Source organism: Pavona decussata, unplaced genomic scaffold (assembly GCF_977016875.1).
Source record: "Pavona decussata unplaced genomic scaffold, jaPavDecu1.1 SCAFFOLD_135, whole genome shotgun sequence".
NCBI lineage: Eukaryota > Metazoa > Cnidaria > Anthozoa > Scleractinia > Agariciidae > Pavona > Pavona decussata.
In genome coordinates, this window is record NW_028145548.1 from 268361 (window position 1) to 283706 (window position 15346).

The following is a 15346-nucleotide window of genomic DNA, read 5'->3' on the forward strand; positions in this document are numbered from 1 at the left end:
CATCAACGAGACCTGTGAAATCCTTGCGCTCTCCTGAAAAAGTTAAGCCCAGGAGAATGAAGGCAAAGACTGAGGTAGATGTAAATGGGGAAAGGAAGATCACAGTATCAGATGAGGACCACAAGGTTTCTGCCAACGAGGCACCTAGTATAAGAAGAAGTTCTTCTGAGGCATCTAATAAGCATGCAGAGGAAAGTGAAGGGAGCTACACTGATGATTTTCACTCTGTTGGTTCAGAACTTGAGAATGTTTCATCAAATGCTGCATCTGTTGACAGTTCAGATGCTGATCAGCATGGAATGCTTGATCTGCCACCTGCAGCCATTAATCTGGGATACACATACTAAATGCTGTTTTACAGTGTACATTACAACGTGCATGTGCAAGTGTTTGGAATCTTCTATGCTCACACTTTACCACACTTACTATTGTGCCAACATAGAAATCTGCTTAGTATGATGTGAAACAGAAGAGCAGATCGGCCATATACTGTCCATTTTCTACCAAGCTTATTACTTAAGGACATTGTGTGGTGTGCTGATCCAGTTCAAGTTAACGTCCACGTTATGCTTGGTATCACACTAAAACCACACCAACTCTAGTTTCAAAGGGCACATTTTATTTTATTTTTTCTATTTTTTTTTTTTTAATTTTATTATCTTTTTTCTATATATAATTTTATATTCTTTGTATTCTGAAAAAGGAATACCCTGAAAAATCTATGTTGTATCTGTTAGTGTCTGGTAATAAAAAATATCAAAATGGCCAGGGGAAAAAAATCAAGTAATTACTGACTCGTATCTCGTATATCATCGCTTTACACACACAGTAAACCTTTAAACCCAATGGAGTAGGTATCCCATCATTGCTCAGCAATCTTGCAAGTCTGACCAATGCCAACTTCAAAAACTCATTAATAATTCATAAGCCCATTGACCTATCAAATGGTCGATAAAACATCACATGCAGTGGTTTTAAAATCCGATAAAACCTCCTCCTTATTTGTGTGCGGTGTTTAATGTTTTTCTCGTATGCTTATTTCCAACGTTCACAAAAGCATCATTGTTATGAACTCTGTTGACCCACGCTTTTCCAGGAATGTTTTTGAAGAAGTTCAAAAAACTCGCTGCACGTGTTTTATCGGGTCTAAAACCACTCGACTGCGCCTCGTGGTTGTAAATCCCGATAAAACACTGCTGCTCGTGTTTTAAACATTACTTTTCTGCAGCGCAGCTAATCAAACTTTTTCAAGGGCTGTTGCAAAAGTTACAGATTGTTTTGAACCAGAACATTCTGTCAGTTTATATTACCACAGCGAAGCCCTGATATAACAAAGTGCTAAGGGACCAAAAAATGTGTTAGGCATGACATTGGCATCAGGACTGAAATGAAACATCACCCGTGATCCCGCAAAACATTAACGGCGCCAACGTAGGTACCTAGAATCTCTTTCAAAACCCGGTATGTTTGAGCTCAATTTTTAGCTTTCTACAACAGAATCGACAGAAAGACAGCGTTTTAAACTGATTTTTCACCAGATTCAGATTTTTTATTTATGCACTATTTCAATAGTTTACTACAAAAGGAAATTACAATATATCACAAAAGTAACATAACTGACAACATTGAATTACATAAATATCAAATGTAAAATGTGCGCATTGACCAAAGGAGCTTAGGCTTTCGAGTTGGTCACCGCCACGTGAAGCTAACTGGCGTATAACGTGCAACTAACTAGTAGAACGGAACAAAAGACAATAATAATAGTGCATAGAAAATCACACTACAATTTTTACATAAAAACAATAGAAATGGTAATTAATAGTGAGGGCAGAGAAATCAAATACTCATTGGGTATTAAAAAGGTACAATTTGCATTGCTTGTAGAAGCTACTATATGGGAGTTTTTTAATTTAGAGGGAATTTTTTCCTAAATTTTAGACCCAGCAAATGCAAAAGTGGCAGCTCCGTAATTATTGCTTATCCTCGGCCGATGAAAATTAAGGCTCGATACAAATCTGGTGTTGTAGCTATGAACTTCAGAGGCAAGAGTAAGGGTTCCTTTGAAAATCATAGGGACGTTAGTAGTATTGTCAGTAATTTTAAGTGTGAAAAGGGCCACCTTACATACTAGCTACTTAACTAGATTAATGCTGCACGCGAATCACAGCGATCGAACATCTGGCTAATATTATGATAGTTCTCGAGTAATCGATCACTAGCTTATAATTAACATCGCTACAGTTACGAGGGTCAAAAATAATCGAATACAATCTTTTTTATCATGTTCTTAACTGAATTAACATCGCTACAGTTACGAGGGTAAAAATAATCGAATACAATCTTTTTTATATTGTTCTTAACTGAATTAACATCGCTACAGTTACGAGGGTCAAAAATAATCGAATACAATCTTTTTTATAATGTTCTTAACTGAATTAACATCGCTACAGTTACGAGGGTCAAAAATAATCGAATACAATCTTTTTTATAATGTTCTTAACTGAATTAACATCGCTACAGTTACGAGGGTCAAAAATAATCGAATACAATCTTTTTATATTGTTCTTAACTGAATTAACATCGCTACAATTACGAGGGTCAAAAATAATCGAATACAATCTTTTTATATTGTTCTTAACTGAATTAACATCGCTACAATTACGAGGGTCAAAAATAATCGAATACAATCTTTTTTATAATGTTCTTAACTGACTCTCAGCCTCTGCCTGTATAATGTTCTTAAATGTTAGTAAGTCTCAGCCTTAACGTTTGTAGACGTTTGAGAGAGAGAGAGAGTGGGGCTAAACAGAACAAAAGAAATGAGTTAATATACAGGGAGGGAGAAGGGGGGAAGAAGCTAACTATGTTTAGTCCATACTGAAACGTCTGCTACTGATTCTTGTAGTCTGTCTACTTATTGACCTGAAATCCAATTGGAAATGTAAAGAAAAAACTTTGTTAATCTCTAAAGAAAGGTTAAAATAAGCCAAGATTTCTGAGGGGATGTTCTTGTAAATCCAGACAGATATATCCTGATGTATTCTAACATTCAGTATCACAAACTGAAAAAACATAATTACATGCTATCCACAGAGAAAATCTTCCCATGCCAGTCAGCTTTGTTTGTTTGTTTGTTTGTTTGTTTGTCATTTTCCAAGAGTTTTGGAAGCTGACACCTAAATGGGTGGAACGACTTTAACCTGAATAAAGATGGTGTCATTCACAATGTACCCCTCTTCCATCAGTTCGTCGTGTGACGCAAATTGAGGAAAGCCCTTCCCACTGTTTTCCTCTGTCTTAGGCCTTGCGTTACACTTCAAATCTTCAGGATGTGTTGTTACAGACTTAACAATGTCCTCCCTGTCGGATAAATTTTCACTTTGATCGATCAATATAAAAGTCACCTTTTTATGAAACGGCCAGGGTAAAATGGGATCGTACTCGCCTTTCATTACTACTAAGAATAACGAAAGGTGAGTGTTTTTACCAGAACCAATGCCATTTGGATACAGACGTAATCTAACTTTATAGCCATTTTCTCCCGTGTAGAATGGAGCACTGTGAATTTTGCTTCCGGTGGTATTTTTTTCACTGAAGCCACTGATCTTCCACGTAAAGACCTCCTGACATTGTAGGGGTTTATTTTCAAGAGCACTGATCTTCTCTTCAAGTTTTTTTGTGGTCTCTCTGAAGAGAACTTCTGTTTTATGCAACTTTACACAAGCCAAGTCAAGGTGCAGTCTCATATCAGATTGAAGATGTTTTTCAACCTTGCCTCGCTGAACCTGCAGAAAGAGACTTATTTTAAAATGGTTATTATGAAGATTAATAGTTTTTCATTTCCTCGAGATAGATAAGAGAAAACACAGTAGAAAACGGTTTTGTCTCCCATTCGCGGAGAGTTAAACAAGCGCCCAAAGCAGCTTGAAGATCAATAACGTTGGTGAAAAAATCCATTTTCAACGGTACTAACGTTTTGAAAATCGGAAAAAAAAATTTTCACAGCAAAGCGATTACAAGAACGATAGCGCTTTTGAAATCTAAGCGCTTTTTATTCAAAACAGACGATATAAATCTTAAGATCCAATCAGGGTGGGTATAGAGCGGGCAAGCGTAGGCATGTCTATTGTTTTCTTTGTGCAAGAGTGACGCTCATTGGTAAACCTCGGCACTTATTAGTATGTAGGAAGACACTACCTAATCACTTAATTAGTATGGAGGAAGGCATTTTTTCCCTAGGTTATAACAATAGGTGACGTCATGGACTCGACCCTTAGGAATATCAATGATTTACCTCGGCACCTCGGCACCTCAGCACTAACGAGGTTAATTTCCAACATCTATCACTACTGTCCGTAATAGCGGAAATTTATTTCAGTCAAACGTCTGTAATTTATTTTTGCGGGGATTTAGTTGCTGTCCGTATTAACGGGGTGTCCGTAATAGCGAGGTGTCCGCAAGGCGAGAGTTGGCTGTACTTAACGTTTATTGGAAACTTTTATTAGCGTGTAAAGGCGCGAGAAGCTTTTTATCAGGAACTTCTCTGGAAGTGAAACTAAATAAAGTCCCTTCCCCCCCAAAAAAAATCCTCAAGAGCGTTTAACGAGGTTTATTACCCTATTCAATTTCTCTTTGAATTAAGAGAAAGAAGGGCAATTTAAAAATAATGATTTTTTCGGGGATTTAACAATATCAAATGTTCAAAACGGGGCGACAAAAGAGTAACTGGTCACAAGTTTTTAAACGGAAAGACATTTCAGCATGCTACAGTCGAAATCCACGCTCCTGATCACACAACCTGGCGGTGTGGGTTGGATTTCTTGTTGACTCCTGCATTAAATTGAAATTACCTTTTCGATACAGCCCATGTCAGCATAGGGGCAAGAAATTATTGCCATCATACAGTCCTCCTCAATGTGGGCAGAAATCTGTAAAAGAAAATAGAGAGGGTATTGTGGAAGATTTACTGTTCTAGTTGTAGTTATATTTAGTTCAATTTCAACTTTTGTTGTTTGGTGGAAATTTGATAAAATTATTGCTTTCTAATCTATACCCGCAAATAGCGAATTGTTACCTCTAATCGGAGCGGGTAGCGGGGGAAGAAAGGCATATTAGTGAAGTTAAAGAGGAATACGGATAATTCCATAAAATTAAATTTGATAATGATTTAATATTAATTCGTGATTTAATTGACATTTTCTAATGACTGTATTGTACAACGGATTTAAACTGCAGACAAAAAATCTCCATAAAACACTAATTAACCTCAGTAATACATTGTGTTTGTAATAAGCAGACGAAAGCATCGTTCAAGAGAATAGCTAATAAGCAGAAGAAAAGAAACTTTAGTTTTCGCTGTACTAAAAAAACCGCAAACGTGAAAGACAAGTGCCGGTCTATTGGTGTAGCATTTTCCGGGAAACCAGCAAGTGGAAGCAGTTTACTGAAATTAAAGGCCCTTTGACAGGTGCAATTTGTGTTGCACTTTTAATACAACGTTTGTTGCGTTCTAGTTCGGGAGGAGAATATCAAATGTAAACTAGCTTCTCCATTTGCCACCCGGCTTATCGCACCGCGCCTCCTGTTGTGTTTGGCGCGCAGTCGAATGGGACCTCATCGCCGACTCGATCGGACCCCGATCGACGTTAAGCATTGAGCTGGACCCAGCTGTTCAAAGCCCGATTAAGCTAATCCTGGCTTAGCGTCAACTTTGATTCGAGTCTAAATACTATTAATCAATTAAGGTTCTTCCAAAAGATGTTTGTCCTTTAGTTTTGACATTTCTTTACCACTAGCTTAAAATTACACTTCTGTCCGAAAACGCATGTAACCCAGAATTTGGGTACCTCATATAAGACAGGCCCTTTTTATCCGTAACTTTATGTTTGATTCAGCTGTGTTTTTACGCAGGATGCCCGCAGGGCAGACCGCGTCTAAAATTGGACTTGGTATCTTCGTCGTCGAATTTTTACGCGGGATGCCCTGAGGGCAGACCATGTCTAAAATTGGGCTCGCTTTTTTTTTTCTTCTTCTTCTTCATGGTAGCCTCAAATTGGCACATTAATTACCCTGGATGCCCGCAGGACAGACCGTGTCTAAAATTGGGCATGGTATCTTCGTCATTTTTTTTTTCTTCGTCGTAGCTTCAAATCTGCACATTAATTTATTACGCAGGATGCGCTCAGGGCAACCCGTGTCAAAATTTCAGTGGCGTTTCTATTTCATCGTAGTCGCAAATGTGCATCTTTCAATTATTAACTCGTTTTACATGGATCAAATTCAGTTCTCTTGTAGAGGGGATATTTTTGTCTCCTATTGTCCTTTTTGTCTTTAAGATAAACGGTCCAATCAGAATGCAATATCATGCATCAGTGCATGTCAGGAGGGATCAGACGGGAGTTTTTCACTATTGTGACGTCACGTACCTGGAACTGAGAAGGAGCAAGCGGTCATATTGTTTTAATGTTTTAGATTCAAATGTGCTGTTTACAGAAAGAAAATTAACCCTTTTGAAGCAGTAAATCGAAAGGATAAGTTGTAAGAACTACTCGACAGTTTAAAGGATGCAAAATGGAAAGCTCACCGCGAGGAAATTTGACTGCGGACCAGATTGTGTTTCGCAGTGTAGTGCAGTGGAGAGGAAAGGTCAAGCTTAAGCTTAAAACATTATCTGCGCTGCAGACTTTGCCGAACTGATGCCTAGACGTTACTGGAAATCCACTTCATTAAAAAAATTAAAGGTTTGATTATCAATTTCTACTTAATAAATAAAAAATAAATCAGGCACAGCATCACGCGTAAATGACAGTATAGGCATCTTGTTCATTAAACTCTGCTCTCTCCTATAAAGGACCTATTGTTCCGATTGTCTTCAACAAAAACGGCCCAATCATAATGTATTATCGGCGCGTATATCACGAGGGAGGCGACCCCTACCTGTGTGACTTCAAATCATCATTTCATTTATTCATTAAACCTGAATTGAATGCTGCTCTCTCCTTGCGGCGGCCATATTGTTTACATGTTTTAGACTCAGCTATGTCATTTTCAAAAAGAAAATTAACCCTTTTGAGGCGGTAGATCGAAAGAATAACTTCTAAGAACTACTCGAAAGTTTAAACGGTGGAAATTGGAGAGTTCTTGGCAAAGGAATCATGCTTTGTTTGACAGTTGTAGAACCACGTCACAATGCGACGAGGAAAGGTCATTGATAAGCTAAAACACACATCACATCACTTTGTCGAATTGGTGCTTAAACGCTACTAGAAATCCACTTCACAACAAGATTAAAGGTTTGATTGTCCATTTTTACTAAAAGTTTTCATTTAGGAAAGCTTTTTGCCTGTTTTTTTTTTTTTTTCGGTGAGACGGAAACAATTTGTAATCTTACACCTTAACTGAAATTACATAACCAGAATAGAAAACGTGAGTGAGGCCATGCATGTGTGTGGTCGCAATTTCCGGTATAACGATAAGAAGCGTAACACAAGGGAAAATGGAAATCACGCTATCTTTGTGACTCAAACTACATTCCATCAGCTACTTTTATTAGATAGTTTTAAAATTCTACAAAGCATATAATGGGAATAAATGAGGCCACATTAAGCATTCCGCGAAAATCCCATTAGGGACATCTTGTTTGGTAAGAATCAAGGTTAGGGGACTCCTTTTGATGCCTATCATACAGTTCATGGACCTTCATGCATCTCACTTTCTGAACATATTCCAAAACTGTCACCCTAATTGGTCAAAAATCACACTGAAATCGGTGTCAGTTATATAATTAGTTAAGTTAATGAGTTTCATGCTCCAGCGACGCAAAACTAGTTTTAAAACTGTGGCAAAAAACACCTCAAAAAACGCATGTGTAAAAGGGTCTTGAGAATGGCAAGTCCAAAGATCCACACTATAACACCAACCTCCTCTCTCGGGATGCTGACGGCTCTACATCTGTTTGGACAAGCTAGAGGAAATCTCTTACATCCATTCTGATGAGCCTTGAACATAAATGATAAACATCACGAATGTATGGAGCCTAGTCATTAAGTCTAAATGAAGTACATCCACACTAAATAAGCAAAAATCAGTGCAGTCTAACCTCTCTTGACGCTCTCTTTTCTACTCTCCTCTCAGTTTCATGGATTCTTATTATTATGGATTCTTAAAATTATTATTATTATTATTATTATTATTATTATTATAAATATTATTATTATTATTATTATTATTATCATTATTATCATTATTATTCTTTTACGTCCCCTTCCAAAGGAATCAACATGTAACAGCGAACCGAGACCAGGCGAACGCCTAACGTTTCCGTCAAAGAATTGTTGTTTTACTTAGAAATCTCTTTGCAGAAGATCTTTGGAACAAATTTGAAAATTAACCTGACCAATAAAAGTTAGACTTACGGGCTAGGTCTCCATGGTACTGAAAACAGGACACCCATAAGCTGGGCCCACCCCATTCAGTATCACAAACAAAGATTTTTACCTTAGTTTTACATGATGGATGTGGCGTGTTACAATAAGTGCAGGGAATGATCCTCCATTGGCACGTGGTGGTCACGTGCTCCTGTAGGTCTTTTCTTTCAATTGACACTTGACAGTTTTGGTTTGTACAGGAGACAACTTTGAGAGGACAAGACTCCAAATGGTCCTTTTAATTTCCAAGTAAAAAAAAAGAAGTTAAATAATAAATTAGTTCCTACGGTATGAGATCCGTTGAAAGTAAAACGGCCAGGCACTCGAGTTATGGAACTTAAGCACAGACGTTTTCGAGCCACAGACGGCAACCGGAAGTCAAATGTTTCCCTTTTTGGAGCGTTTTCCTGCATGCCATCGCGTTTGTAACGTCAAGCCACAGTCATCAACAAGAGCTTTTCCTTTCCGTGGAGCAAAACCACGCCAAAAAAAGGAAACATTCTACTTCCCGTTGCCGTCGACCGTGGCTCACGAACGTCCGTGTTTTAGATCCCTTTCAAGACCCGTTACGCTGTCAAACTACAAACTACAAACTTGTTATCAACAATCCTGTAAAATAATAAGCCACTATACTACATTTACTACATTGTACTAGTTTTTGGGAAAACTGCAAATTTAAGGTAAATGAGGTTTGGTGGGAAGAAACTTTTTCGTATGCCTGAGCCGGCTTCACGACACAAAGGGAAATCAACTAATTACATTTACTTAGACCCAAATTCCTCCTTTTTACCTTTGTTTACCATCGATGCAGTGTCGGTCGGTTGGTCGGAGTAAACAACTAGTTTAAAAAAAAAGAGCTTGGGGGGGGGAGGGTTAGGGTTGGGAGAAAGGAGAGCTGGGAAACCAGAAGAAGGTAGTAACTCAACATCATCCATCATCTGGGGCCGCACAAAAAAATTTAAGACCAAGAAAGATTACAAAGCGATTAATATCTTTTGTTTTTATTTGTTTGTTTGTTTTTTCCTTTTTTGGACGGTAAACAGAGAAAAAAGGCCGGAGATGGCCTTTCAAAAAGAACTTCTAAAAACACCAGCATGTTACCATAACAAATTTAGTTCTCCAGGACTGACGCGAATTATTTCAACTAAGATAATAAAGTGAAATTTACACTTTCTCCTTATGGCTGAGTTTCCTGAGACATGAAGTTACCGATCGAGTATTCAAGGTTATCTTCCAGTGATCAGAGAACAACGGTGGCCCACACAGTGTGCCTCCACTAAAGATGCTGTCATCAAAAAGTTGTTGCAAATGTTTAAAGGCTGCTGCAAGAAAAATTTTAAACGGACATAGAGTTAAGACTTACGTCTTTTGACCTCAGCTCGCCAGTCCACTGACAACCTTCACTAGGACATTTGATGATGAAAGAGAGAATCATTCTCTGAGTTGCTTTGTCTGGGAAGATGTCCTACATAAAAGAAAATTTAATTCAATTTTGGTGTGGATATAAGTCTTGATTCTGATTTATAAACGGATACAAAATAAATACGTGCTGGAAAAGTGTAAGCAACAGTTGTTTTCAGTTTAACAACATGGTTCACAGTTTGTTTGTTTTTTGTTTTTTGTTTTTTTTTTTCTCGTAATTTCGACACATATTCATTTCTTTAATGCATTACACCAACTTTGAACATGCAAACTTACTCCAACCACACTAACCTGTTTTCATAAACAAAAAAGAAAAAAATTCTATTATATTATTGTTTTCACTCATTTATATTCAAACCACGAAGAAACAATCACCTTGCCTTAATGACGATGGCAGTAACATGGAAACGTCGGACAGAATGAGTTGTAATTTGGTGATCGTCATTATTACTAATATTGCACTGGCACAGGACACTTACTTTCTCTCGTACCAGGTTGTTTCGGTCCACAGGACAACTAAGTTGTTGTCGATCTTGCTCCTGTCTGTTTTGTAAAATAATACCATCAAACAATTCTTAATACCGATAAAAAGACTATGAATAGAATACTAGTCAACACTGCTCCTGATCAGAGATAATCGCAAGAGCTCACGCGAAAACTTGCCTTGTACAGGGTAAAATGCGACGCGCAAAAAGTGGTTTGAGCTAATCAATTCTCACTCAACTATCACTGACCAGAAGGGTGAACCCCCGGGGGGGGGGAACTTCTCGGATAAGTCTACACTACAGAACAGTTAGTACTTCTGCCGTTAGTGTGTCTAAGTGAGAGCGCGCATGGTCTTACAGCGAAAAGTATGGGAAGCGTGAAGAAATAGAGAGGAAGACTGACAAGAGGCGTTCCGAGCCGCATTCACACGCACTAAAGACTCGCGAGAGAATCAACGGTTTCTCCGCGTTGCGCCTCGCGTTTTCATGCTTTTAGTGACCAACGCTCGCTCGCTCTATTCATTTTCAGAGAAAATTAAACAATGAAAACTACTGAGCTAAACAGGGCAGGGATTTGTTTTCCAGGCGTAGGCAATCGATAGAAATCGATATCGGAAATCAATCGATACAATCGATATCAATCGATCAATCACCGTTGATATCGATTGAAATCGGTAATCAATAAAAAATGACATTTTATTATTTCACCATCTAGTCCTGCCGTCCAGGCAGAATGTTTATCAGAACATCCTCTTAGTTTGGTTTTTTATTTTAACTTGTCCATTCATCCCAGCGCTGTCGATTGCATCTTGCATCTTCTTTATGGCGTTCTCGCGTAGATGAGAGTCAACTCCAGGATCCTATGTATCCACGGACATTGTAGCCCTTGTTCTTGTTCTTTTGGTATCAGCTTGTTGATATTTGCACTGCATATCCGCGATTGAATGACTCAATAAAACCATAGAAAATACATTCTGTCAATCTTTAACTTGTAGAAACACAGGCAGCCCAGGCTGCCTGTGGTAGAAATTGACAAAAATAGTTTCCGATAAAATCGATGATAATCGATAATAATCGATAAACCAATCCTTATCGATTTCCAACTCACAACTTTTTTCTTTATGGATCCCTATCGAGTGGATCCCTATCGAATCTTCGATTGATATCGATGGCTATCGATTGTTATCGATTATCGATTTATCGATTTACTACGCCTGGTGTTTTGAAACGTTGGCATGACCATGACCCATGCTGGAAACCATTGACAAGCTTGATACTAACAGCGAAAGTCGACGGGACTGTGCCATCTGTCTTTATAGCTTCAAGTATAGCTCTGAACAAGTTAAATATGACGCATTACTGGGTATCTGAAAATATGCCTGCAACAAATTGCTGTTGATTTCTGTAACATCGCAGTAGACCCGTTCAGAAAATTATCCGGTTCAATGGATCACGCGCTGTCTCGGCTAATATAAGACTGCCTAGGAAGTCTAATAGCGTGACTTAGCTCGTCTAAATATCAATTTAGCAAGGTAAAATTAGTGCTTAGTAAACTGGAAATAACTGTTTCTTTAGATATCTGTAATTTCAAAAAATTGTGACGCATTTTCTTTTGAAGTACCTCGTCTTTTTTACGAGCAATGAGGACAGCTTGTTTCAACCGGACGTTTACTCAGCTTAAGAAGTTTGCTCGCAGTGCACGTTGGGATACATTTAGTTCATCAAAAAGTTCCGTCTTGCAATTTTGTTCGATTATCAAAGACAATGGTAGATTCAATAAACAGCTGAATTTGAATTTGCGAGATTGAACTGAAATCTGTTCGACTTTGGCTCCCTTCATTCGTTGTTCTCCTTATCGACTAACAAATACCAAGGAGCGCTCACTCGCCAACAGCGTGAATGGTCATAAATATTTTGTGTCATAAATGCACAATTCCGAGAAATCATTGCGTTTCATGATCAGTGTCCGAGTCTCAAGTAGGTAAGAGCCTAGTCTATCACAGGCTTACATGTATACCGTTACGCTTAAGCACTGTTGATGTGGAATAGTTCCAACAAATTTTCTTCCCCTGACAAACGCTTTCTTCCTGCAACAGTCGAGCCTAATAACATAATTTAACAATTCAGGAAAGCTAACCTCATGAAGTGTCTGTCAAGACACTGCCTGCAAAATCGATGGCCGCATACCCCTGTTTGGACGGCCTCTTTTAAAGGTAACTGACATATCGGACAATTCCATTCGTCTTCTACAACATCCACAAAATCCTCATCGTATCCACCAAGTGTAGAATTTGCTCGAGCTTCCGCCATAATCTTACGCAGCGTCGTTGGGTAGGGAGTAACTGATCGTCTCGGATCAGTCATGGATGACCTGGAATTTTTTATTTTGTCAGAACTGTCAGCTTTAAGCACAGATTAAATTCTCGTGTCACACGTTACTTGCGTGTTTCCTTCTATGCATATTGAGCACGAACGGAGGATAGCCTGCCTGGAGACGTCTCCTATTTTCTTAATTGCACTCGAGTGCACCAAAGAAAATAGCCTGAGTCGTTTGCACGCCAGCTAAATGGAGGACAGCCAGAAGAAAAGAAAGGAAAAGAAGACAAAATTAACCTGAGTTTTAACGTAATAATCAGGTGAGGACAAAGCTGGCTGTCCCTGACCTTGGCTCGCTGCCGCGGGAGAAGTAATTTACTACGCTCTGTCGGTCGCTCTGTGATTGGTTGGCAAAACCAAAACCAACCGTGACTTGCTCGCAGTCATGTAAGTAAAATTAGGGACCTCCAAATAAGAGTACGAGTACGACTTTGAAATTTCAAATCAGCCACATTCCCAGAACTCTTGTTCCTTCCTGTTGTTTATCACCAGATAAGGAGACCTTAGAGACAAGATTGGTGTGATAAGCTGTTATCTAACCCACGCGAACTACGTAGATCTAAAAAGTCGTACTCGTAGTCAATCTCGTACTCGTAGTCAAATCTGAAGGTCCCTATTAGCTGTATTTCACGTGAAAAAAGACTCCGCGATAGCCCTTTTCACGGTTCACTCTGCTCATTTGAATTACAATGAAATCTAGCATGTATGTGAGGCAATTTCGGGCTATTTTGTAGTTTTAGCCCGAAATTGCCTCGCATCCACGTTGGATAACATTGTAAAGCAAATAAGACAAATAAACCGTGAAAAGGGCTATTTGTGGAGTATTTTGCAACGTGTCCCTGGGAAGGAGTGGGTGGGGGGGGGGGGGGGGGACATCTCGGAATTTTCGGAAGAAGTGTGCCACCACTTCTCCAAATCCAAAACCTGACCTTATTTCAGACCAAACATGCAATTTTCCACACCCGATTTCAGACCTGGCTTCTGAAAGTTGTATTTGGTTTGCGAATCCATTACCTTGTCCAAGTGAAGTGAACATACTGTTTAAGCATTTTATTAATTAAGTAGTATAATAAACGTTACGGTTGTAAAATACGGTTGTAGCGTAATTGAGCTTCGCATCACTGCCGAAGTCAAGAAGTGGTAAAATTCACCCAAAAATTCAGCTCGAATGGTTCTCTTTCTCTACTATTCATTTGGAGTTGAAAAGACAAATACGTTCACACGATCTTGTGGTTCCCTTGAAAGCCATAACCGATTTAAGACCATAATGGTCAAAATCTATACCCATTTTCACACCAAAACGGCTCAAAAACCATGCTATTTTGAACATTACGGAGAGGCAATCTAATCGTTCAAGAGCCACTTTATTCGAGACTTCGATCCTTCTTTCATCTCAGTTGTAAAACACTTTTATTTTGATTGACCATTCACCACTCCTTGTATTTTATGTGTTCCAAGAGAAAAACTGAAAAATAATAATGATCATTAATGGTTGTTCTTCCATATGAATGGTTGTGGAACAAACTTTTCGTGGTTTTCTGTTTTGCAGTGAAAATCAGCTCAACATACATTTTAATAACTTCTAAAAATTTAAATTTAAATTATGGAGATAGATGTTTAAATACTGATTAATTCCGCAAAATCGTGAAGTTGCTCTTGCAAATTTCGCAATTTCCTTGTCTGTGAATTCTAGTCAACACTACTGAACTCAAAAGAAAAAAATCAATGTAACAATAGGTAAAAAGAACAATGTATTTTTGTATTTCATTCCGTTGTTGATATACGGAGAAGCTTCCAAAAATTGCACCACATGTTTTACGCCCATTGCATAATCATTCAATTAACCTTTTAAGCCTCATGTGTTCAGCATGGAAATTCTCCTTACAATATCACTAATGAGATCACACATTCAGGTTATGAGAATAGGTGAAGTGATCAGCAAGGATAAAAATTAATATCTTGATGTTTAAACAAGTTCTCCTTACAAGATATGAAAGCATTATAGGGGAAAAGTAAAGAGAATTTCCATTTTGATACTTCGGGCTTCAAAGGTTAATTTCCTTTGCACAAGCATCCACAACAAACTAATATCCAACTTACAATTTAGCGGTGAGGATATGAAAAACCAAACAACAAATAAAATTGTTTATATAATAACAAATTTAGTTTAGGTGGTCTGATTTTTTTCCAGTTTGAACATTATTTTTCAAACCAGTTTAATTTTTATTTTTCTTTGTCCCGCAGATTCATAACCACAATCTGAAATGTGGCAGGAATAAACGAATTAAAATCATCTTTTTGTGGTGTGTATTATCTCACTGTTTTAGTATACATGTATAGTAAAACAACTATTCACCTCAGTGTCGGTGGCTAGCGTTGGATATCCACCACTAGCCACCTCCACTTCGGTGAATAGTTGTTAAATATATAAGAACGTCTAATTTTGGAGCTGAGGCTGAACTCCGTTAAGTTTTTTTGGCAAATGGAGCCTGAAAGATAAAAACAAAAAAATACAGCCTAAGTCCGACAGAAAATGAGATGTTCCACTATGTACCAGGAATGCAATAAGAAGTCCGTTGTTAATGTTAAAATGTGCCCCTGTATCATTTGGGTTAATTGGACTGTATAGACGGA

The 15346-nt window shown here is 38.2% G+C and overlaps 1 protein-coding gene across 2 annotated transcripts; it reads right to left on the bottom strand.

Annotated features, from left to right (window-relative positions):
* Positions 1-1545: 1545 nt before the first annotated feature.
* On the bottom strand, positions 1546-12929 carry LOC146467477 (TNF receptor-associated factor 4-like). 2 transcript variants are annotated; one of them, XM_085125777.1, is made up of 7 exons: positions 12474-12929; positions 10331-10394; positions 9793-9894; positions 8500-8664; positions 7923-8000; positions 4854-4931; positions 1546-3788 (listed from the first exon to the last, which is right to left on the bottom strand). In XM_085125777.1, the coding sequence occupies exons 1-7, from the start codon at positions 12698-12700 to the stop codon at positions 3180-3182; spliced, it is 1323 nt and encodes a 440-aa protein (XP_084981903.1). In that variant the 5' UTR covers positions 12701-12929; the 3' UTR covers positions 1546-3179. The 2 variants fall into 2 exon arrangements, with proteins under 2 accessions (XP_084981903.1, XP_084981904.1); XM_085125778.1 differs by having other exon boundaries at positions 1546-2925; positions 12474-12871.
* Between the last annotated feature and the right edge of the window lie 2417 nt (positions 12930-15346).